This window comes from Neovison vison, chromosome 7, assembly GCF_020171115.1.
Source record: "Neovison vison isolate M4711 chromosome 7, ASM_NN_V1, whole genome shotgun sequence".
NCBI lineage: Eukaryota > Metazoa > Chordata > Mammalia > Carnivora > Mustelidae > Neogale > Neogale vison.
In genome coordinates, this window is record NC_058097.1 from 163826230 (window position 1) to 163853014 (window position 26785).

At 33.2% G+C, this 26785-nt stretch overlaps 1 protein-coding gene across 1 annotated transcript in view; it reads right to left on the bottom strand.

Annotated features, from left to right (window-relative positions):
• SOX6 (SRY-box transcription factor 6) overlaps positions 1-26785 on the bottom strand; it is a 368043-nt gene that overhangs the window by 246994 nt on the left and 94264 nt on the right. Inside the window, exon 4 of the mRNA XM_044258889.1 lies at positions 6455-6544. Coding sequence (XP_044114824.1) covers positions 6455-6544 — 90 coding nt within the window. The remainder of the gene's footprint in view (positions 1-6454; positions 6545-26785) is intronic.

The window sequence follows — 26785 nt, forward strand, 5'->3', positions numbered from 1 at the left end:
CCTGGCGATTCACAGACCTGTACCCCTGGGGATAAAAATATATGTTTATAAAAAATAAAAAATTTAAAAAATATATTTTATTTATTTGAGAAAAAGAGAGTGCACGAGTATAGGGAGAAGCAGAGAAAGAGGGACAAGAAACTCCATGTTAAGAGCAGAGTCCAATGTGGGGCTTGATCTTACAACCCCTAGATCATGACCTGAATGGAAATCAAGAGTCAGACACTCAACCAACTGAGGCACCTAGATGCTCCAGTAGGTTTTTTAAAAAGTAGACTCAAAAGAGATTTTTTTTTAAAGATTTTATTTATTTATTTGACAGAGAGAGATCACAAGTAGGCAGAGAGGCAAGCAGAGAGAGAGAGAGAGGGAAGCAAGCTCCCCACTGAGCAGAGAGCCTGATGTGGGACTCTATCCCAGGATCCTGAGGTCACGACCCGAGCTGAAGGCAGTGGCTTAACCCAATGAGCCACCCAGGCGCCCCTCTAAAGAGATTTTTAACATATTGTTTCCAAATATGTGGTAATATAAAGCTCACTGGGTTTAAGATTCATTTTTTCTTTCTTACTTATTTTTATTTTTTAAAGATTTTATTTATCTGATAGATCACAAGCAAGAGGAGCAGCAGAGGGAGAGGGAGAAGCAGGCTCCCTGCTGAGCAGAGAGCCCAATTCAAGGCTCTATCCCAGGACCCTGGGATCATGACCTGAGCCAAAGACAGATGGTTAACCGACTGACCAAACAAGTGCCCCTAAAATTCAGTTTTTAATGCTGCTCTTAACGATTCTACGGCACGATTCTACGGCCAACACTTTAATTCTTCCTCAGGCACCTAACATAGAATTTTTCAATGATAGTAATAGAAACTATGTTTCCTCCCTTCCCCAGCTTCATTTCACTCTTGAATACAAAAGATGTAAATATGTAAATATAAGATCAAATAGAAAATAGTATAAATATTTACTATTTGGAAAATAATGACTATGAGAATTCAAAAAGCTCAAATTTATGGGAAGCATAAAACTATTTCTACAAATATACTCATGGCTAACAGTACCTTTATTATTAAAGAAACAATGTTTAAAATGAAGTATTCAATTTAGGAATTTAGAGGATATCAGAAACAAAAGAAAAAGTATAAGGAAAATAAGAAAAGGTGAGATAATATAGGTAAAAGTAAAATGAAGTAATTGGCATTCTGTAAAGCAATATAATTGAGACATTAATCTCAAAACTGGATACTTACTGGGGTGTTGGGAGGAGAGATAAATAGAAAAACTGCTGCAAGTAAAATTGCGGGAAAAAAGGGACAGAACACAAATATGCAAAGTTTAAAACAGAATATGTAACAGTAAATAAAAAACTTAAAATAAGAGATCTTGTACTTTAAAATCAATATTAATACATTTGAAAATCTCAATGAAACATACAATTTTCTAGGAAATGTTTTTCCTAGAAAAACTGACTTAAAGGGAAATAGAAAATGTAAAAGGAAAAAAAATCATTACCAAAGAAAACTCTAGGCCTAGATGTTTTATGAGGATATTCTTTCAGGATTTCAATGAATAAGTAATTCTCATGCTATCTTTTCAATACTTTACATAGCGTAAGAAAGGAAGGAAAGCTTTCCATTTCAACCATGAACTCTGGTAATAAAAATTAACAAAGATAGGACAAATAAAGAAAAACACAAACTAATCTCATTTATGATTACAGATGCAAAAATAACAACTGCAATATGAGCAAATAAAATTAGTCGGTACATTAAAATAAGACTACACCATGACTAATCAGGGTTTATTTCTTCAGTAAATTTGGAAAACAAAAACCAATAAGATATGCCATAAAATAAAATGCAATTTCTCATGGAAACTCCTAATAAACTATGACTAGAATATTTTTTAATAATTTTTAATAATTAATAATAAAGACTGTCTTAAATGTCTTAATACTTAGTAGTGAAATGTTAAAAACAATTCCATAAATTAAAAATTGCACAAAATACCTGCTATCATGTGTATTACTTAATATCATTCTTAATATTCTAGGTTTGTCTAATATGAGAAGATATGAAAAAATGTGCATATAACTGCCAAAAAAGAGAAAACATATCAGCTGAAGTATGACTAGAGCTAAAAAGTTCAATAAAGAGGAAAGTTATAAAATGAACCAGTGAAATTCATGAGCATCCCTCGATACAATAAGAAAAAGAAAATAGAATGAAAATATTTCATTCATAAGAGCAAGAAAAAAATATTAAATATTATAGCAAAAACATCAAAAGAAACATGCAGAATTTATATTTAGAAAATAAGTCATTGTTTAGGGACAAAAAGAATAAATGATTTTGAATTAAAGGATTCAATACTATAAAGATGTCAGTTCATCCTATAGTTTCACATAAGTATAATATAACCTTTCAAAAAATTGTTTTAGGATTTTAATTGACAATTAAATTAAAATAATCCTAAAATAAACCTTAGAGAAGTATGCAAACACCTTAAAGAAAATTATGAATGTAGTCTTATAATATTTACTTTTCGAAGACACTATAAAGCTACAGTGATTAATACAGCACAATACTAATAAAAGTTTAGATACATCCATAGTCTAGAAGCTAAAACTGAGAAATGGTTTCAAATACTCAATCAGTATGATAAAAGATGTTTTTTTCATGTCAGAAGAGGTAAGATGGTTGTGTAATAAATAACACAGAGATACTTGGTTAATGGCTTAAGAAAAAAATTAAGTTGTATTTCTGTTGAAATTATACATCAACTGTATTCAAGAGGAATTAAAGAGTTAAATGAATAAAAATATAGTCAAAGAATTGAAACAAAATATAGCAGAGTGGAGGAAGCCTTTCTAAACAAACCCCCAACATAAAAGAACATTAAAAAGGAGGGAACGATTTGACAACAAAAACCATAAAGTAAAAGAAAATGATAAAATGTAACATATACAATGGGTAAAGGTTAATACCATTAAAATAAACAGTGAGAGCCTTACAAAAACACAAGACCTAGACAAATCCTTAAAAGGAAAAATGGACAAACAACATAAATAAGCAATTCACAAAGGAAGAGACATTTGATACAAATAAATTTATGTCAAATGCTTCATTCTCTATAAGAACCAAAGAAATTCAAATTAAATCAGCAGTAGTGTATCCTTTTCCCCTACCAAAACCGGCAAGAAGTTTTTAAAGTAATAGTACTTGTTGTTGAGGGCAACAGAACATTTGCAGATACTAAGAGCAGCACACCGTGCCCTTTCTGTTGGGCAGTTTGGCAGTATGAATCCAGACTTTTAAAAAAAGCTTTGACCCAGGAATCTCACTTTTTAGAAATATATTCTAAGAAAATAACCACTAATTAATATCAAAAATTATTAAAAAGTTATCCATATTCAACTTTTTCTTTATAACGACAAATAATAAAAAACTACTTCAATGTTGAATAAGAGACTTGGTTAAATTATGAGAACTTCACTTTATGCAATATTTCTGTAAATAAAAATTGCATTTTAGATGACTTAAATAACAATGATAGAAATTCACAATGTATCATTAAGTGGGAAGAATAGCTCATAAAAGGATAGTAAAAGGATGATTCTAACTTTAAGGAAAAAAGATTTGGGCGCCTGGGTGGCTCAGTGGGTTAAAGCCTCTGCCTTTGGCTCAGGTCATGATCTCAGGGTCCTGAGATCGAGTCCCGCATCGGGCTCTCTACTAAGCAGGGAGCCTGCTTCCTCCTCTCTCTGCCTGCCTCTCTGCCTACTTGTGATCTGTCTCTGTCCAAGAAATAAATAAAATTTAAAAAAATTTTTTAAAAAGATTTAACAAGTACATGTATTAATTAAAATGGAAAGGACATGCAACATGACATAGGTAGAATTAATTAACTAATTAATTAATTTTATTTTGTATTTCTATATTTTTACACTAAATATGTAAAAAGGGAATTTGTTATAAAAATTCATTTACAACAAATTTTGTAATGAGGGAAAAATAAGACGTATTAAAAATGCACAGTGCTTAAGGCATAAAATCCTGATAAGCCACAATAATATGTATGGGGGTAGTATTTAAATCAGTTTAAAATTTCAGAATAATTATAACTAATTTAGGTGGATAATAACTAACTAGCCTGATCTCACCTGGACTAAAAATGCATGTTGAGTTTTAGCAGTGGTTGAATCAAGCTATCTGAACACAATTTAAACTTAATTTTTTTTTTAAAGATTTTATTTATTTATTTGACAGAGAGCGATCACAAGTAGGCAGAGAGGCAGGCAGAGAGAGAGAGAGAGAGGAAGAGGAAGCAGGCTCCCCGCCGAGCAGAGAGCCCGATGCGGGACTCGATCCCAGGACCCCGAGATCATGACCTGAGCTGAAGGCAGCGGCTTAACCCACTGAGCCACCCAGGCGCCCCTAAACTTAATTTTATTTCAGTTCTCATTATATTATTGGTATGTTTTCTGTATAACACTTATGGTGACAAAATATTAGGTTTCAAAAAGAAACAAATATGTAAAGTAAATAAAAATGAAAAATTTAGTAAGAATCATACCTCCTATGCTTATAAAACTGAGAGCAGCTCACAAGTGAAAAATTCATATATCACATAAAGAATCCAGAAAAAAAGTTAAAGAATTTGAAAAGTCTAATTTTGTATGTGCTTTTGCTTTCAAGATTTACACATTTTAAAAAAAAAAGATTTGCACATTTTTTCCCCAAGATTAAGACATTTTGACCATCTCAGGCTAGTACAGTTTTCACATTATAAATTCATATTCAGAATGAAAAAGAAAGAAAGATGGAAAGGGGTCAAGAGGGAGGAGATAACCCAAAGCATAAAAATTTGATGCTGAATCATAACATAATAAAATGTTAGCTTCCACATGACTAAGAAAAAGCAAGACCCCCATCATTCATGCTGGCAAAAGCTTGCCTTTGCATAAACCATTTCTGTTCTCACTGTTGTAAAACCCATGACTTCAGAAAGGATAGAAAACCCAGAATGACATGCAAAGTAGCACACAACATGTTATTGCAGCTGGATGGAGAATATGTCTCTAATGACTTTCTTTCTACCCATCAGTTGTAAGTTAAGGTTTTTTTTCCCCCAAAATAGCAAATGGCCTTTATGAGTGAGTATAGTACAGAAGCAGTAAAATTTAAAATAATATCCAATTTCCACTTAATTTTAATACTGTATTAGTTAATAGAATGAGTTACTAATTATTTCCTGGGAAAGCAATGACTACCTTTTGTCTACATTTGAATTGAACACAACATGCCTCAACACTAGACAATTTTCTGTAACAAATTAAAAATACCATTTTCACCAGATAGTTATTGCCAGATGTTTATTAAATGAGACATTATCCATGACCAATAGGAAGATTCACCTGAAGTTGTTTGACAACTTCACAAAAATAATGCAAATTCCCAAATTGTTAGTGCAAATCAGAGTGATGACTGGAAGAGATACCTTACAGAATTAATTAATGACCATGGATTCTACTCATGATACCAAAACTTATACAGTCCTTCTTCTCCACAAAAGCATCAACAAGAGAGATTTAGGGAAGAAGAAGCACTTTCTGACTGATAGGGAAACTTAATTTTTAATGGTTCTTAACATGTTTCAAAATAATAGTATTAATCACACATCTTCAGAACTACAGCTGCTCATCCTCAGCAGGGTCAGAGGTCATGAAAAGTTAAATCCTGTGAAATCTGGGTGAGATTAATCAACCTATAATCCTATGGGTATCTTAATAAAAACAGCAACCACAATTTAACCTCATGAGTGTTTTCTAAGTGCCAGAAACTATTCTCAAAGTTTTACTGTATTAATCCTCTTAATGAGCCTATGAGGTAGAAACTCTTACTCTCCCATTTTGGATACAAGGAATTAGAAACATAGAAAAGTTCAGGGACTAGCCCAAAGTCACTCAGCTGCTAAGTGACAGAGCCAGGACCTAAAAACGGTAGCCAAGCTTCAAAATCCACCGATAAGCCATTACGTACAACACATTCTATAAACTCTTTTTTATAGGTGCTACCCTTGACCATTTTTGACCAGAAGAAATTCAGATTAATGATACAGATTCATAAATTAAGCCATTATTATGATTTCAAGAGGAAAGACTAAAATTATCTTTAACTTAACTTGTCTTTCATCTTTTGACATTTGTTTCTTTTTCATACCTTTCTGTTAAGTAAATTAATGAAACAATTTATCTAATAATTTATATGTTTATAGACTAAAAAAAGAGAAGGCAAGAATTTCATTCTGTAAACATTATGGGTATAAAAGTTCAAGGACACACTATACATTTACCCTCTCATATACAAACTGATATTAAAGGTAAGAATTTAATTAGGGTACAGAGAGCAGTAAGCATCTTCTCCACACTGATAAGTTTGATATTTCATATATTGTACCTTTAATTTCTCCAAGAAGTTCACTGGTATTTAGTCTTTCCATTTTTTCCTTCCAATCTTTTGAAAGTAGTTTTTCCATGCAGGAGGAATCTATTAGAGTAAAAAAGTAAGGATTAAATATATTACATATGTATTTTTTTAGGTATTAAAATATTACAAATCCAAAACGCCAGTTTATGGAGAAATCCTCTCATTTTAAAATGATCAAAGTTACTTTTCATTGTTCTTTTAACCCTAGGATACAGAAAATTATATTATTGTATCTATCACAAAATACCACAACTGAATTTATTTTTGCCAGGATATTATTTGAACTATTCCCAGGAAAAAAGATAATCTTAATAATTTTGTCTTGGTATTATAAATATAATTCTATTAATATTCAGTCAGCACTTATCATTTTTTAGACTGATAGGACAGAAAAGGGGGTTCTTTTCTATGATAGGTTTAAGTTTAAATGTTAGTCCTTTCAATCCAGGCGATTTTTTTTTTTTTAAGTCTAAGCAAAATTAATGTTCTCTTCAAGGAAGAATGACAAATCTTCAAGGGAGAAGAAACCAATCAAAGTGTAACCACTTAGTCCTTAAAAAAAGAAATAAAATATGGCAATTTTTGTAAAATACCTATTTAGAGAAAAATTCAAAGAAAATAAAGTCAAAATGTTCTCTGTCTCTCAGTAATAAAAACTACTAAAACTTTTCTCTTATATAGAAAGGGATATATATTCTTATAAAGGAATACTCAATTAAACACTACTTTTCCTACTGCATATCTAAATAACATACTAGATTATAGGGAGTGATTATAGTTGTTTCTATAAAGATTCATAAAGGTTACAGAAATCTAAATTTTAGAATGTCCTAATAATCAGCAAAACTTTCTCAATGATTTTTCTTTGTCTCTATTCAGATGGGTTTGCAACTAGAGCTACCGCTTACAATTGTATGTGTGTGTGTGTATATATATATATATATTTTTTTTTAAAGCTTCAAATCTTAACAAATAGGCCATGTTTCCAAAAGGGAATGCAGATTTAAATACTAAATCCTCTGTGAAAAGCACACTTGTATTTAACTTTAACATTCCAAGTGTCAAAATTCTGATAACTTCTTTTTAAAATTATATTTAAAATAGTTACTCCAATTCCAAATGCCTTTCCTTTCCCCTATCAGTGCCTATCTCTTTAGCATTTTCCCTTTCATTTTTTTTTCTCCAACTTCTAAATCTCCTTGAATTTTTTAGAATGACAGTAAGGTCAAGATGGATCTAAAGGATTTTAGAAACTAGATAAGCTTTCAAAAAAGACAGTGAGCCCTGGGTAAGAAGTGAAACACCGTTGCATCATTAGAAAATATTGGTGAAAACAATTAACATTTGTCCATGACATGATCAATCAATCAAGGAATGGATGGAATCCAGATCAGTGTGCCATGAAATGGCTGATGAAGAACACCAACCATTCCAGCTCGCTATCACAGAAGCTAAAATTCTTTCTAAATAGAAGTCAGCTTGGTTCTATTAAGTGAAATCTCACTGCCCATTCCCTTCCCTCTTCCCTTTATCTTTCCCTCCTCCTTTTATTCGATTTTTTCCTATTTATTTTTTTAGGCTTCAACAAGTGCTGTACCACCATGATTAAAAATTGGATACGGAGTGACCTTCCAAAAGGAACTATGTGCATATACATATGCCAGTTTGCATTTAATTTCCAAAATGTTCTCTTGCTTTTATTTCAAATTCAAAAATAAGGTATGTACTTTGTTTTATACACATTTTGTTTTCATGCTAAAGTAATAAAAATGAAAATACTAAATTTGGGAATTAAAAAGTAAATCCTCAAAGCCATGCCTAACAGAGATTAGTTTTAAATTTCTGAGAGAAATCAATGGAACATCAAATCATGGATAAGAATAATCAACAAAATGTCTTCAAGTTCCTATCCTACCCAGTTCTGTTAGTGCTTTTTCTTTTTTAACCCTTTCATACATGTTGTAACATTGAACTAAACTGATAATCAATTATATAAATGCTAAAGCATAATTTGTTTGGTTCAAATTTGAGTTGAGAGCATATATTATAATAGTAAAAGACAAAAGCCCAATTTACTAGTAATGATCACAAATTCAGAGCAAGTTCATAAACTAGGATTAGATACACACTAAATGTAAAACAGGCTAAAATATGTCTCTCATTTCTATAAATAGACCTGAAATCTTTCAGAGCTCCAGGAAAAGAATGCTGAAGCTTCATGGGAGAAAAATAGAACTGTATGGACAACAGGAACACACACTTCAAACATAAATCAGACCATGTGTACACAGCTTCACATAAAAGCTACTCATTAATAAAATGGTTAATAACATCAAAGCATTTCACATTCCTATTAAAAAATTAATCCTCAACATAATGCTGAGTTAATCTAGTTAATATGAGTTCCCATTTTGGTAGAAGAAACTGAGGGGGAAAAAATAAAGCAGGCTTTCCATGTTTATATTTATAACTCATGAAAATATTTAATAACAGTCACTGATTGCTTTTCACTACAGGACAAAAGAAGTCACTGCCTATAGCTTTATCAATTTAACCTCAATTCTAAGAGATTCCAGGAAGATTCAAAACTCAGGAAGTCTCTTGAAAAACCCCCCTCTTTCTCACCTAATTATCTGACTGCCGAACCTCAAAGGGCATGCCACAATTAATTTTAGCATGCTCCATACCATAATGTAAAGCAAGTAAGATGACGGGGGAAAGATCAGAAAATACGGAGTAGTAACAAATACCACACAGGTGAAGGACACTACTGCTACCCCTGAGGCGTTCTGACTTGGAGTGAGGAAATATATAATAAAGTTGTAAATGAAAATTTATGTTTTAAAATTTCCCACTCAACACAATATCCAGGTAAGGGTTTAACTTAAAAGGATTCATCCTCTATGTGGCACATCCTTCAACTACCTTAATAGGACACTAGCTTTACAGAGGTCATTGATCAGATCAGACTTAACCCCATTCTGACCACGCACAAAGGCTAAAACCAAAGAGGTGAGAATAAGTCAAGAAGTCCAATTTGTATTGTGTACACGGGAAGAGTAAGACCACACAGACCGGCTTTAACTCAGTAGTCATGGAGGATTCCAAATGCAATGAAGGGACCTAATATCACCTAGATATTCTTGGACTATTTTATACAGAAAAATATGTTCTAGGCAACTGACTTGAGAACAGCTAATATACTTAGATAGTAGTTCTGCAGTTCTCAAAACATGAAATAATACATAGCATATTTTACTATCTGAGTTTGATTACTCAAATTTTAGTATTTTGACTGAACAGCCTTCAGCTAAAAAATAGGAAAGAAACTACATACTTTTTGGAAATTATGAGAAAGAACCACAACATTACAAGATTTAAAAAAATGTCACCATGAAATGTACACATTAAAAAGAATGTAAGCCATAATATTTCAGCATAAAAGGGGAAAATGCCAAAATTAACCCAACTTACTTTGAAAGGATTAGTGCCCATAAACTAATACATATTCAGTGAAATGCAGGATTTTATTACATTTATCTTAGGTAATTTTTGTAAATAATGTGATTAAAACAAAATTCAAAAATCAAGAGGTGCACTACAATTCTTGCTTATATTTTAATCAAGGACATAAAAGGCTTTGACATGTTAAAATTCATTCTCAGTCACAGTTTTTTGTTTTTCTCTTTTCCTTTGCATTTTAAGTTTTTCGAGAAACTTCTTCTAAAGAAAAAAAGTAAAAATACTATTCAGAAATAATTTTTAATAAATACCCTGCATAATGGACTGCAAAGTAACATTTCTGCTTCCTAAGTATCAAGGTTTCAGGCCAGGTGAGTCAAGAATGCTTTATCACGCTAACAATTAATTTCATCATACAAGAGAAATTTGAAGTGAGAGTATGTGAAATATTTATTTCCTAACCTGTGTGATAGTATTTTAGGAATAATTTTAAATTATTCTTAGTTAAACAAAGCCACAGCAATATTAACTCCTATTCTGCACAAAGTGAAAGTATTTAAAACGTGCCTAAGAGAATAAATAAATAAATCACTGATTGCTAAAACTACAGGATAGGGGAAGAGGAAAGAATAATGGGAAAAAAATTTAGGGCACAGGTACTTTAAAACAATTCACCTGTGAGTAAACACTATTCCTTCTGCCTCAATGTGATGAAGTTATAAATTCTGAAACATTAGAAACATGACATGAAAAATATCTTTAAAATATTTCAGTGAGAAAAAACGATGACTGCTGCCACAGTATGCAGATTTCTTCTTGCTTTAAATCTTTTAAGAGAATATTAAATCAATTCCTTTTATTTTTACAATAAGAATCATAGATCTCAAATGCAATAAATTTTTTATGTGTTCAAGAACAATGGTAAATTATCAAAAGTACCTTTGGCCTTGGTTTACTACTAGTTCAGACTATATACATGTATTTATACTCCAGCTGATCATCCATCCCACATTTTTCATTAGGAAACAGAGATGCACATGCCAGTTACTGTACATTTTTCCACAGTGACAAGTGCTCCACAATACAGTGGGATAAAATTGGAGCTTGGAGAGCTTGAAGAGCACTCTTAAATTTTAATTAAAACCCTCCAAGCTCACTAAAAATAATTAGACACCAAAATGTGCCAGTTTTATTTTGAAGTCACTATAACGTACAAAGCACACTCCCTGACGAATGCTCGCGCTGTCCTTCTCTCTCTCCCCCTCTCTCCAATGAAACAACTGATTTTCCAAATACGAACAAGGGGGTATAAATAGAGGCTGTTTTCAGGCCTGCTCTTCATGCTGGGAAGCTGACAGAGAAGAGAGCAGAATGGGTTTTTCAGACTGCACCAAATGAACCTAGAATAACTTGCAGAGTTCGAATCACTGACAAACTCTAGATAAAATCCAGTCTGCAAGAAACACGAGTTGTATCACTGATCTTTTTTGATCCAAGAGCCAAACCTTTAACCTCTTAAATGTTTTTGCTATCTTAAAATATCTCGTACAATGCTATATTCCATCCTATTTTTAGCCAAGCAGCGAGAGAAAGCATGCCTTTCCCATACAGCAGGGCAGTGATATAAACATCAACACAGATGCTTTGCCAGGAAGAGCTGGACTTCTCAAGCACTTGATCATTAAGGAATGCACCAACTGTTTTGGATAATCTCGTGCCAGCTCCCCTTTTGCTCCACACTCCCCTCTGGGAGTGGCCAATCTTGTCCTGGTCCTAATTTTTCATTTTACTCCTCCATAGCACCCCCCCATCCCCGAAAATATGAGAAATGGCATTTATGCCTAGCAATGAAAAAGCAGGCTCACTTCCCCAAACAGACCAAAACTTTAAAACAATTAACCCTCCCCTCTTCTTTCAGATAAATTACTAAGTATAAAATGCAATCTGTTTCCTTTGTTTATTCAATATGAACAATTTGTAAATGACTCAAGGATAAAATTCAGAAAATGTTGTGCTAAATTAGAACCATTATAAACATGCTAATGACTCAATGCTTGAGTAAAACATGCATGATCGGTGTGAAGAAATAGATTTAGTTCCTGTGAAATTCTGTTGTGCTGCCTTAAAATGATTTGGTCATTAAATCAGATATTTTTCCTTCCAGGAAAAAATGTTAATTCCACAACCACTTTACTAGATAATATACTGTGAGTGTGCATGTACGTGTGTGTCAATGGGAGCTTTGGAAATGTCATTAGAACTGTTAGATGCAAGATTTTGGCATATTCATAAGGGAGAAAAAGATCCACACTTGAAACCTGGCAGAAATACACATGCAGACATCATTGCATTAGGTGCAATATTCTTTCTTTGCACCATTTTTGTCTACCAAAGTATTTGATAATTTTTTATGGGAATCCTTTAAAATTGGCACTTAACAGACATTCATGGAAATCACGTTGTTCTAAGCAGGAAAGAGATATATCTTTCATTTGCTTTCCAAGGCTGCTTAGCACCTAGAACAGTATCAGAGGGATCACTCAAAAGCAAATTTCTCTCCCATGCCATCAAAGTATAACTACAACCAATGCCAATAGAGAGATGGAGGGGAACACCCAGCAGGCTATTCAGAGGCTCATAGCCTACCGCTGTCAATGAAAGAGACTTCAATGGTCATTAAGACCAACAACCTCATTTCAGAAACAAGAGAACAGAGTCAAGATAAGGAAGTCATTTGCCTTACCCAAGGTCAAGCAGTTGGTGACAGAGCCTGGATTCCAGTTCTGTGCTAGTTTTACTGAAATGACTGTTTAAATCATATTTGAGCATCAATATTATAGTCTCTATACCACAGCAGCAACTGTAGAAAGGGAATAATTACACTATTCTTGTTTCTGACACAGAGTGAAGCACTCTAGTTCCTCAGAGAGGGGCACTCAAAGTCCAGGTCCTGCCGTGAAAAGTCAGTAGTGCTCAACAGCTAGTTCTCCATACAAACTCCGTTATTCTGGTCTTCCTCTTCCTTCATATTTCCTTTTCCTTAATACCTTATCTTGGTTTGAACTAAGAGCTTTCCTTTTCTGAAGATCATCCACTAAGGAATAGTTAAGAGGCTGCTTAAAAATACTATTGAACTTAAAAAGAAATCCCTTCCTAATTAGGTTTTATCTTCATATGGAAGTAAATGTGCAGCCAGAGACCTTGGTTTTTCACGGTAGCTCATTGCCCATGACACCTTCAAATTTACCACAATGTTAACAAGCAAAAATGTCCTATTAGAAACCACAGCTGTCCAGGGACGCCTGAGTGGCTCAGTGGGTTAAAGCCTCTGCCTTCGGCTCAGGTCGTGGTCTCAGGGTCCTGGGATGGAGTCCCGCACTGGGTTCTCTGCTCGGCGGGGAGCCTGCTTCCTCCTCTCTCTCTGCCTGCCTCTCTGCCTACTTGTGATCTCTGTCTGTCAAATAAACAAATAAAATCTTAAAAAAAAAAAAAAAAGAAAAGAAAAGAAACCACGGCTGTCCATCTTCATAAAATTATTACTCATCATGACCTCCTCTCATGACCTTCCCTATATTTTGTGGCTCCGTTGCCAAAAGCTAAGGTAATCAAACCATAGAACATATAGGACACTGTTCTTGGGTTCTATAAATGTTTCATTTTTACATTTTTCAATACTTAACTGCTTTTTAGAAACTATTTTAGACTGTGAAAACAATAACTTTGGTGTCCTACATCCCTTCTTTAGGTTTCTTTGGGGAAATAATTCTGAATACCACTATCGTCCTGATGGAGTTACCAGTCACAGAGCTCTCCCGCCTGCTTTCTACCGCTCCTGCTAGCCACACGGACGGTAATTTGACTCAATCAGAATTCTCCGCTGGAACAACGTGGAAAGGCTCTCTTAAAACTTGAGTTGGAAACTATAAGCATGTGGACCTGACTTGTCATGCCCATCTTCTCTGGCACATGGAAAGAGCTTGTATGAAATAAGAGTGAATGAAGCCAAAAATACAAAGAAAAACGGACAGGAGAGAAGAGAAAATAAACAAAATCTTCACATCTTTACATATATACATGCAACATATGCTAAAATCTTTACATCTACATATGCTAAGTATGTTAGCATACTTACATCTAAAAAAAGCAAAGCCAAACAAATTTTTTAAAAGATTTATTTATTTATTTGAGGTGATAGGGGCTGAGGGGAGAGAGAGAGAGAATGTCAAGCATACTCCTCCGCTGAACACAGAGCCTGATGTGGGGCTTGATTACACCACCAGGAAATCATGACTTGAGCTGATATCAAGATTTGGATGCTTTGGGGCACGTGGGTGGCTCAATGGGTTAAAGCCTCTGCCTTCAGCTCAGGTCATGATCCCAGGATCCTGAGATCGAGCCCCACATCAGGCTCTCTGCTTAGTGGGGAGCTTCCTCCTCTTTCTATGCCTGCCTCTCTGCCTACTTGTAATCTCTGTCTGTCAAATAAATAAATAAAATCTTAAAAAAAAAAAAAAAAGATTTGGATGCTTCATCAACTGAGCCACCCAGGCATCCCAGCCCTGGTTATGGAGCCAAAGTCCCAAAACCCACAGTCACACCAGTTGCAGACCCAGGAGGCTTGACAATGTAAGTTCTAGTTGAAGTGCAAAGGCCTGAGACCCTAGAGAACCAGTGGTGTAGTTCCAGTCCCAAAAAAAGAGCTGCTCCTGATCTTCTTGGTAATGTAAGCTGATAGAGTCCTATTTATTGCTTAAGCTAGTATGAGTTGGGTTTCTGCCCTTTGCAGCTTAAAAAAATAAATCTAAACAATATTAAAACTATAATAAAAACTGCCATAGCTACTCAAATCTTTTATATTCCAAATGGTAACACACTGGAAACTACCAAAACCAACATGTTAACTTTTACTACCAGGTTAAAACATTTATTATGCAAATCTTGAAATAAACCTCTGCTTTATTGAAAGATATGTAGCAACTTTAAAGTAATCTGTTGTAGGGGTACTAGGGTGACTCAGTCGGTTAAGCATCTAACTCTTGGTTTTGGCACAGGTCATGATCTCAGGGTTGTGAGATCGAGCCCTTTGTCAGGCTCTGTGCTCAGCAGGCAGTCTTCTCAAGGATTTTCTCTCTCCCCCTCTAACCTTCCTCCACCTCTCTAAATTAATTAATTAATTAATTAAACTGTTACAGGATTGTTATTTACAATTTAGCTATCTAAATTAGGATTTTCTAAACATGATGCAACCAAAAGAAAATATAGCAGAAATAAAGCGGAAGCTGGTGCTCATTAAAAACAAAACAAAACAAAACAAAAACAAAAAACAAAACCCAAATCCAAACTAACAAACAAAAACTCCCATTTAAAATCAGCAAGCCCCTTGGGGTGCCTGGGTGGCTCAGTGGGTTAAACCTCTTCCTTTGGCTCAGGTCATGATCTCAGGGTCCTGGGATTGAGCCCTGCACTGGGCTCTCTACTCTGCAGGAAGCCTGAGTCCCCCACCCTCTGCCTGCCTCTCTGCCTACCTGTGATCTCTTTCTGTCAAATAAATAAATAAAATCTTTAAAAATCAAATAAAATCAGCAAGCCCCAATTTCAGTTTTGTGTTCATCAAAACAACTTCACTGTTCAGGTTAATTGACTTTTTATTTAGTGTTACATAATGAAATTACAAAATAAGGGTTTTTTTCTGATGAAATAGCCTTTCTTGTCTGTTTTATTTCTACATAGACAATTCATAAATATAAATTTAACATAAGGTTATACTTCTTAAATTGGTTTTAAGAACCTCAATAATCTAGGCCTAGTGATTCACCTCCTATTATTCTTCCTGCATGAAGCTTTTCATTCTGTTCAAATGAGGGCACTAAATATATATCACTCTTTTGTACAAAACGTGTTTTTTCACTTTACCTTTGCACATGACGTCCTTCTGATCTGAACGTCTCCCCAGTTCTTGATGCTTTCTAAAACCCTTCCTATTTTGTAGGGCCTACATTATTAAATACCACCTCCTCAATTAAACCTTGGAAATTCACATCCTCCAAAAAACAAAATAAACTTGTTGAGCATATATTATCTGTCAGGCACTGTGCTTTTTATATTCTCTTCATGGATCAACTCATTACCTCTGAACTTCACAACTCTTTTCTACATTTATCACTGCTGTTACTTAATAATTTTACCACCATATGATCAAGTATACAATCAAGTTCCTACTGCATTACTCTAACTAAATATTAAGTTCCTTGATGGTCAAGAAATGTTTCCAATACTACTTTGTATTCTTCCATAATATTTAATCCAGAGCTCTGCATATAGTAAGTACAAAAATAAATTCCCTAATATACTAAAAAAAATTTACTTTTTTGTGTATGTCAAGCAACTACAGAACGACTTTGCTTTTTAAAATTAATCATACTGATGTATAATTTAATATATACATGTAATAAAGGCACTCATTTTAAATGTAAATTCTATGAATTTTGCCTAATTATACATTCATGTATCTGTCACCCCAAAGAAGATAATAGTTATCTTGTGCTCTCTTTCAATGATCCATAATCCTAGCCCTGGGCAACCACTGAACTGATTTCTATTACTACAAAATAGTTTTGCCTACTCTTGAATTTCATAAAAGACTATGAAAGTATACAGTAGGAACTTTTTTGAATACAAATTAAGATTTTTGAAATTCAATCATGTTGCAACATGGGTTAGCAATTTGGTCCTTTTTGTTAATGGGTAGATTTCCACTGTATACACACAAAACTTGTTTATCTATTTATCTGTTATGGACATTCAGATTTTTCCCACTTTTGAGCTATTAGAAATAAGGCTAATAGAAAAACTCATTCATTATCTTTTTATTAATATGTCTCTTTTTTTCCCTCTAAAAATGGAATTTCTTCTGAAAGTAGGGCTGTTCTGTGCCTGAATTTATTTTTTTTAAGATTTTATTTATGTATTTAATTTAGAGAGAGAGAGTGAGCAGGGGGAGAAGCAGCTGCTGAGGGAGAGGGAAGAGGGAAGAATCTCAAGCAGACTCTGCACTGAACACTGGGCCCATTGCGGGGCTAGATCTCCAACCAGGAGATCATGACCTGAACCAAAATCACGAGACAGAGGCTTACCAACGGGGCCACCCAAGTGCCCCTGTGACTGACTCTATAAGAAACTGTCAAAAAGTTTTCCAAAGTGGTTGCATCATTTTATACTTCTACCAACAAAGTATGAGATTTCTAGTTGCTTCATTTTCTCATTAACACTTCCTAGTATGTTAATGGTAGTCATTCTGGTTTTGCCTTAATGAATTTTAAGAGTAATTTATATATTTAAACATATTTTATAAACTACACATTTATATGTTATATATACACGTATTTATATTACATATTATATACACATAGTTAAGAATTATCTTAAATATTTTGTCCGTTATATGTATTGTAAATATTTTTACCTGGTCTGCAATATGCCTTTTTATTTTCACAAGGTGTATTTTGAAGAGCAATAGTCATTTACTTTGATGTTACCCAATTACCAAGTTTTTCTTTATGAGCAGTGTTTTCTTGGTACCATCTAAAGAATCTTTACCTCCACTGAGATCACAAAGTTATTTTTCTGTGTTTTCTTCTAAAGCTTTATGTTTTAGCTTTATATTTAGATCTATAATCCACTTTGACTTCTTCTGTGTGTGTAGATCTATTTCTAGATTCTAGATTCTTTGTTCTATTGATCAGTTCATTAACCTTATACCATACCAAACTGTTTTGATTATTATAGCTTTATGGTAAGTCTTGAAATGACATAGTATAGGTCCTCCAAATTGTTCTTCTATTTGACTTTATTATTATTATTCTTTTTTTGGCTCTCTTATGTCCTTTTCATTTCCATATAAATTTTAGAATCAGGTTGCCTATCCAAAAAAGATCTTGGATTTTTACTATATTTATCTTGAATCAATTTTAATCCTGTATCATCTTTAATATACTTAGGGGCACGTAGGTGGCTTTGTCAGTTGAATATCTAACTATTGATTTCATCTCAGGTCATGATTTCAGGGTCCTGGGATAAAGCCCTATAGGGTTGGGCTCTACTCAGTGGACAGTCTGCTTGAGATTCTCTTTCTCCCTGTCCCTGCCCATCCTCCCTGCCTCCCTGTCTCTCTCTCTTTATAAAATACATAAGTAATCTTTATCCACAATAGCCAAACTATGGAAAGAACCTAGATGTCCATCAACAGATGCATGGATCAAGAAGATGTGGTATATATACACAATGGAATACTATGCAGCCATCAAAAGAAACGAAATCTTGCCATTTGCGACAACATGGATGGAACTAGAGCGTATCATGCTTAGCGAAATAAGTCAAGCGGAGAAAGACAACTATCATATGATCTCCCTGATATGAGGAAGTGGTGATGCAACATGGGGGCTTAAGTGGGTAGGAGAAGAATCCATGAAACAAGATGGGATAGGGAGGGAGACAAACCATAAGTGACTCTTAATCTCACGAAACAAACTGTGGGTTGCTGGGGGGAGGGGGGTGGGAGAAGGGGGGTAGGGTTATGGACATTGGGAAGGGCATGTGCTTTTGGGTAAATTAGAACGGGAGGCGAACCACGAGAGACTATGGACTCTGAAAAACAATCTGAGGGGTTTGAAGTGGCGGGGGGGTGGGAGGTTGGGGTACCAGGTGGTGGGTATTATAGAGAGCATGGCTTGCATGGAGCACTGGGTGTAGTGAAAAAATAATGAATACTGTTTTTCTGAAAATAAATAAATTGGAAAAAAATTAAAAAAAAAAAGAAAGAAAGAAGTATATAAATTTTGAATGTCAGAAACAGAAATCATTTTTTTAAATTTCTATTTTAATAATATAGTCATTTGCTTAAAATCCTTAAAACTGTACTTAAACATTCTAAAAAAAAACATAAGTAATCTTTAAAAAATAATATCTTCAAAATTATGAAATTTTCCTTAAAGTTCTGTTTTAGCTTCATCCCACATATTTTGGTAGGTTTTGCTCTCCTTATCATTCAGTTTAATATATTTTATAATTTTCCTTGTTCTTTCTTCTTTGGTATATGACTTATTTAGACGTATGTGGTTTAATTGCCAAATATTCAGGAATTTCTAAAATTTCCTTTTGTTATCTATTTTCTTTTTTTAAAAAAATTTTTTCAATTTATTTATTTTCAGAAAAACAGTATTCATTATTTTTTCACCACACCCAGTGCTCCATGCAAGCCATGCCCTCTATAATACCCACCACCTGGTACCCCAACCTCCCACCCCCCGCCACTTCAAACCCCTCAGATTGTTTTTCAGAGTCCATAGTCTCTCGTGATTCACCTCCCCTTCCAATTTACCCCAATGTTTTCTATTTTCAATTTACTCCCACTGTGGTCAGAGAATATACTTTACATAATTTCAATCTCCTTATATTTATCGTGATGTGGTTTATGGACCAACATAAATTTTATCTTGTGAGATGCTCCATATTCATTTGAAAAGAGTAATTATTCTGCAGTATTCTTAGTATAATGCTCTACCAATGTCAATTAGCCTAAGTTGATTGATAGGGTTGTTCAGGTCTTTGGATTTTTGTTTATTTGTTTTTCCCTTCAAATTATAAAAGATGATTACTGAAATCTCCAACAATTGCATTTTACATCTCTTTTTTTTTCCTTTCAGTTCTGTCAACTTTTGCTCCATGTATTTTGAATCTCTTCATATTTAGGAATTTTATAACTCCTTGATGAATTGACTTTTTAAGCATTATAAATATATATTTATATACATAAATATATATAAAGAATAAATATTATTCTTTATCTCTGGAGTATTTCTTTTTCTGAAGTCTAACTTTATATTATTATAGCCATTTCAGTTTTATTATCACCAGTATTTGTATAGTGTATTTTTGCTCACCCTTCTACTTTTAACCTATCTACATCTTTATATTTACTGTATTTCTCATAGCCAGTGTATTAGTTAAATCATTTTAGATATGATCTGACAATCTCTACCTTATAAAATTACTAAAGTCTATTTACATTTAATGTAATTATTAATAGAGGTTAAGTCTATCATCTTGCTTTGTTTTCTATATTTTTACCTATATTTTTTCCTTTTGTCCTCTTTCCCTGACTTATAATTAATTTATTTTTTTAGAATTTCATTTATCTTCTCTATTGACTTATTACCTATACCTTTGTTTCATTATTTGATAGCTAATCAAAGATTTTCAATATATGGGGCACCTGGCTGGCTTAGTCAGTAGAGCAGGTAACTCTTGATCTTGGGGTTGTAAGTTCAAGCCCCACATTGGGTGTGGAGGTTTGCAAAAAAATTTCAATATATACCCTTATTGCAACAATCTATGAACAAATTATATACTACTTCAAATATAATGTAAGAAAGTTAAAACTGCTCCCCATCTTTTGTGTTATTGTTGTGATACATATTATTTTATTATAAACTCCATAACACATTGTTATTGTTTTTGCTATAAGGTCAATTATACCTAAATTAATTACTAGAATTACAAATTTCTTTTATCTTTGCCTTCAGATATACCATTTCTACTACTTGTCTTTTCATTTAAAATCTGAATTTCCATTTTCCTTCAGGCTGACAAAATTGCTTTAAAATTTTCTGTGGTGAAAATCTACTGGCAATGAATTTCCTGAACGTTTGTTTGTCTGAACTATCTTTATTTCATCTAAAATTTTTAAGAATATTTTTGTTTAATAATGTTTATGTTAATGTTAATGTTAAATAATATTTTTGTAAAATAATATTTTGTTAAATAATGAATTCTAGGTTAAAAATGTTTTTTTCTTCCTTTAGGACTCCTAAAGATGTAATTGAAATATTTCTAACTTGTATTTTTTCTGATGTGAAGTCAGGGATAATCTCTTGGTACCGCTATAAACAATGTGTCTATGGTGACTTTTAAGATTCTCTTTTGTTAGCTTTCAGCAATTTGATTTTGGTGTGCTTTGATATACATTTTTCTTTCTCTTTGTCCTCAAATCTGAACTTCTATATTTTTTGACAAAATTTGGAATTTTTTCAGCCATTATTTCTTCAAATACACACACACACACACACACTTTTTTGGGGGGTGCCTATCACCTTTAAGTACTCTAATTGCACATATGGTACATCATTATTTCTCATAAGCAATGAGTCTTTTTTTTTTCAGTTTTTTCTCCCTGTGCTTCTAGGGATATCCCTATTTCTTCTAAGATATTTATGGTTTCAGGTTACAATAGCTATGCTAAAGTCATTGTCATTGCTAATCCTATCATCTCTGTAATTTCTGGGTCTCTTTCTATTGACCAATTCTTCTCATGCTTATAGGTTTGTTTTCTTGTTTTTTTATATGTCTAGTATTTTTACTGGATACTGGATAATATGTATATTATGTTTCTGAGTATTCAGAATTTGTTCTTTTCCTTTCAATGGTTTGAATTTTTTTCAGATGTGTATCCATTTTCTCATGGATTATCTTAATTAGTTTGAAGCTTCTTTTTAAGCTTTTTAATAATGGATTTATTTTATTTGTTTGTTTGTTTGTTTATTCATTTATTTATTAAAATAATCTCTACACTCAGCCTGGGGCTCAAATTCATGACCCTGAGATCAAGAGTCACATGCTCTTCTGACTGAACCATGTAGGTGTTCCTAGAGTATCTTTTACTCCAGGGATAATTTATTCTCATTCCAAAGGTATGGCTTTTCTGGGTCTCCACTGAATGCCCTGAGTGTTTAATGAGGACACTCCACAGTAGCAAGTTAGAACTTAAATAATGTCTCCCAATAATATGTGAACCCTGATAGTTTTGCAGTTCAGTAGTTTTTCTTTTCCAGATAGTGGTCCTTTGCCCAGCCTCTTATATTCAAACTCTATTTAGGTACACTAAGTGGTCAGCCAAAAACTCAAAGGGACCCCAGAGATTTTTGAAGTTTTCTCTGTATAGCTCCTTTCACTCTCAGACTTCCACCTGAAAATTATAGCCACTACAATTTCCCAAAATTCTGATGACTGTTCAATTCAGTGAGTTTTCTCTACAGTACTTGGGTTGGCTCTCCCTGCATCATGGTCTGGTAAATGCCACTAGATAGAAAGCCAGGATAATCTTATGGCTCAGTTTGTTTTACTTCCCTCATAGATTATAGTCTTGCGCATCTTGTTTTCTAATTTCTTACAAACAATTGTTATATATAATTGATCAAAACCTCTTGTTCATCTTAGAAGATTAAGTCCCTATTTGAACATTATTAACTTATGTTAATTGTCATATATCAAACACTATACTCAATAATCCATATAATTCATCTATTCAAGTACCCAAGGAAAATTATTTAAATAGACCACATGTTGAATGATAAAGCAAGTCTACGCAAATTTCAAAGAATTGAAATCATGGAAAGCATGGTTTTTGACCATAAAAGAATCAAATAGAAATAGGTACTAGGAAGATAACTATAAAATCCCTAAATCAGGATTTAAGCAACACATTTAAACAATCTAAGATCCAGAATTTAAATCACAACAAAAATTAGATAACATTTTGAACCAAATTATAATAAAAATCTGACATACCAAAAATTGTCAGGTAATCCAGTTACTAAAACTTTAAATGCAAATATTACAAAAGCAGAAAAACTGAAAACTAATTACCCAAGCTCCATCTTAATCTACAAAAAATATACCAAATAAACCCCCAAAAAGGGATGATGATGAATATAATCTCAGAGCATAAGTCAATGATCTAGAAAATTGTAGTCCAATAAAAAAAATCAATAAAACTAAAAAACAGTTCTTTGAAAAGATTAATGAAATTAATATACCTTCATCAAGATTGATCAAGTAATAGAGAAATCATAATATTAGAATTAGTAATGAAAAAAGAGATATAACTATATATGCTACAGATATTGATAGTAAGATACACTGAACTTTATTCTAATAAATTTGAAAATTTGGATAAAACAGAAACATTTCCTGAAAAATACACTTATTAAAATATAAAATGAAAAAACAGTTTTATGTTTGCTAAAGATATTGAGCTTATAATTAAAAGCCCTCCCACAGAAGTGATTCCAGAGCCTGTCTGCCACACTGGTGAATTTTTCCAAACATTCAAGGAAGAAATATTATCAATATTATGCAAACTCTTCAGAAAATAAAATAAGAGGAAACACTTCATTTTATGAGGCCAGAAAAACCTTGGCAAGTACGTTACAAGAGAAATCTACAGACCAATGTCCTCATAAGCATAGATTCAAAAATCCTCAATAATATTAGCAAATATAATCCAACAATATATAGAAAAAGGCCAAGAGGAAATTATTCCAGGAATGCAAAGCTGCTTAAAGATTCAAACATCAATATAATGTACCTTATAATAAAAGTAAAAAAATTATATGATCATTACAGTAGATGCAGAGAAAACATATTGTAACATTCAGTACCCATCCAAGATTTAAAAATAAACAAAGAACTTTGGCAATCAGGAATAAATGATCACTTCCTTATCTTGATCATACATACACAGCAAATATCATTAGTAATGGTGAAATACTGAATCCTTTCTTCTAAGCTCAAAAATAAAACAAAAATATCTACTATTACCCTTCTAGTCAGCATTATCCTGCTGATGCTAAGTAGATAAATAAGATAATAAAGACAAACAAATGTATATGTGTCCAACTTCTGGTGTCCAGCCTGACATTTAAGAGGCTTAGAAGTTGCCACTATTCTAAAGACAATTAAAAAGATGAAAAATCTGAAAAACCAACAACTCTTTGGAGATCCATCAGAAAAATTAGGTCACAGAGCAAATCAGTGTTCCAAGTACTGGAGAGAAAAATAGGTAGATACAGAGAATCATATTACTGGGACAAAAACCCATGAACAGAAACTTCCATGGGAACCAGTACCTATAGGAAAACTTGAACTATAACTGACAAACTGCTGAAGGCTCATGATGGGCAAGAAAGTTGAAAACTCCAGGGAGACCCAGTAATAGGGGACCCCCACACTTTTGTGAGTTTTACCTCAAGGTGCTCTATCAGCTCCTTACAGTGAGAAAATAATCCCCTTTGCAGGGGGAGAAGAAAAGAAACCATTTTGAAATGTACCAGAGCATTCTCTTCTTCTTAACAAAACCAGTCCTCAGAAGAAACTATTTGACCAGAGCCTAACGTGGTAGGATTTTACTGAAACCTAACCTACCTGGGGAAGTGAAATACCTAACTCCAATTTCCACTAGTCACGTAGAAGAAGGAAAATAGCCAACTCCAGCCAAAGTATCCCACCTAAAGAGGTGGAGTGGTACTGAGAAGAAACACTGGTGAAGTTCACAGTCCAGGGGCACATGGTCACCAAAAGACTGAGGCCTGTTCAAAAGACTAAGAAATGCTTTTCATCCCCCTATGTCTCACCACTAAATCACTAAGGGCCTATTTACCACAGTTTCTTTGATCCAATACATCATGTCTGCCATTCAACCAAAAATGAAACAAAACATCAACAAAAAAAAAAGACACAAAAAACAAACAAACAAAAAAATCACAAGGCATACTAAAAGGAATAAATAGTTTCAAGAGACTGAACAAGAATCAGAATCAGACTCAGATATGGAAGGAATGTTGAAATTGTCAGATGAAGTATACTTCAAAACTGTGATTAATATACTAAAGGCTTTAATGATAACAGTAGACAATATGCAAGAACAGATAATGTAAGCAAATAGAAATTCTAAGAAAGAATCAAAAAGAAGTTCTAGAGATCCAAAACACTAACAGACATGAAGAATGTTTTTGATGGGTTGGTTCATTCATAGACTAAAAACATCTAAAGAAAGAATTCCTGAGCTTGAAGATGGGACAATAAAAACTTCCAAAACTGAAAAGAAAACAATAAAAAGACTGGGAGAAGGGGGAAATAGACCAGAATATCTAATAACTGTGGGAGAACAAAAGCTGAAAGATATGTTTAAGGGGAATACCTGAAAAATGATAAACATAGAAAGAAACACAATTAATATTTTAAGCAATAATGACTAAGAATTCCCCAAAATAATGTCAGACACCAAACCACAGATCCAGGAAGCTCAGAAAGCATCAAGAAGAAAAAATATAAAAACAAAAACACTAGACCTAAGTCTATAATATTCAAACTATACAAATCAAAGATAAAGAAAAAAATTTGAAAAATCCAGATGGAGGAAACAACTTACCTACATAGAAGAGTGAAGAATTACATTGACTTCTCTTCGGAAACCAAGCAAGCATGAAGATTGGAATGAAAAAAATAAAACCACTGACCTAGAATTCTATACCTGCAAAATTATCCTTCAAAAGTAAAGAAGAAATATTTTCTTAACCCAAAAGAAAAAATAATATGAGGGAATGTGTTGCCAGTAGACCTGGATTTCAAGAATTATTAAAATAAGTTCCTCAGAGAAGAGAAAAATGATATGTCAGAATCTAAGATCTACATAAAGAAAGGAAAAGCATTAGAGAATAAGTAAGTGAAGATAGAATGGAAACTTCTTTTATTCTTAATTGAGGTAACAAATACATTTATTCAAAATAATAATAGCAACAAGGTATTTGGTTATGTGTGTGGGGGGGGTGAAATGTGATGGATTACTTTAATTAATTTTTGAGTGTTGAACCAGCCTTGCATACCTGAGATACATCCATACATAAGAGTAGATGTATACCTATGTATAAGTGAAATGAATGACAGTAATGATGTAAGGGATAGGAAGGAGGAACTGGGATATTTTGTTGTTATAAGGTACTTACATTACCTATGAAAAATACAGTGTTACTTGAAAGTACACTTGGATTAGTTGTAAATGCATATAATAAACCCTAAGATAAATTCTAAAAAACAAAAGTTTTCAAAAGTATAATTTGTGGAGCATAACAAATAGCATGGAGGACAAGGGGCGTTGGAGAGGAGAAGGGAATTTGGGTAAATTGGAAGGGGAGGTGAACCATGAGAGACTATGGACTCTGAAAAACAATCTGAGGGGTTTGAAGTGGCAGGGGGGTGGGAGGTTGGGGTACCAGGTGGTGGGTATTATAGAGGGCACGGCTTGCATGGAGCACTGGGTGTGGTGAAAAAATAATGAATACTGTTTTTCTGAAAATAAATAAATTGGGAAAAAAAATTCCTTTTGCATACAAACACACTTAGAGATTAAAAGTAAAGGGATGGAGAAAAATATATCATACTAACACTAATCAAAATTAAGCAGGAAAAAAAATTTTGTTAAAATAGATGTTAAAAGTTCTCATCATAAGAAAACCTAATTTTGTATCTATGTATGATGACAAATATTAACTAGACTTACTTTGGTGATCATTTCAGAATATATACAAATATCAATTTATTATATTGTATACCTGAAACTATTATAATGATGTTATACTGTCAATTATATCTTAAAACAACAGTAAAAGAGAATGGCCAAAATAGGAACACCAACAACACCAAAGGCTGGAGAGGATGTGGAGCAACAGGAACGGTCATTCGTTGCTGGTGGGAATGTACAATAGTAAATCTTTCTGAAAGACAGCTGGTAGTTTCTGGCAAAACTAAACATACTCTTAACTTATGGCCGAGCAATTGCACTCCTTGGTATTTAACCAAATGAACTGAAAACATATCCACACAAAAACCTGAATATGGATGTTGATAGTAGTTTTATTCAACATTGTGAAAACATGAAAGCAACAAAAGATGTCCTTCAGTAGGTGAGTGGATAAATTAATTATGGAACATCCAGAAAATGGAATATTA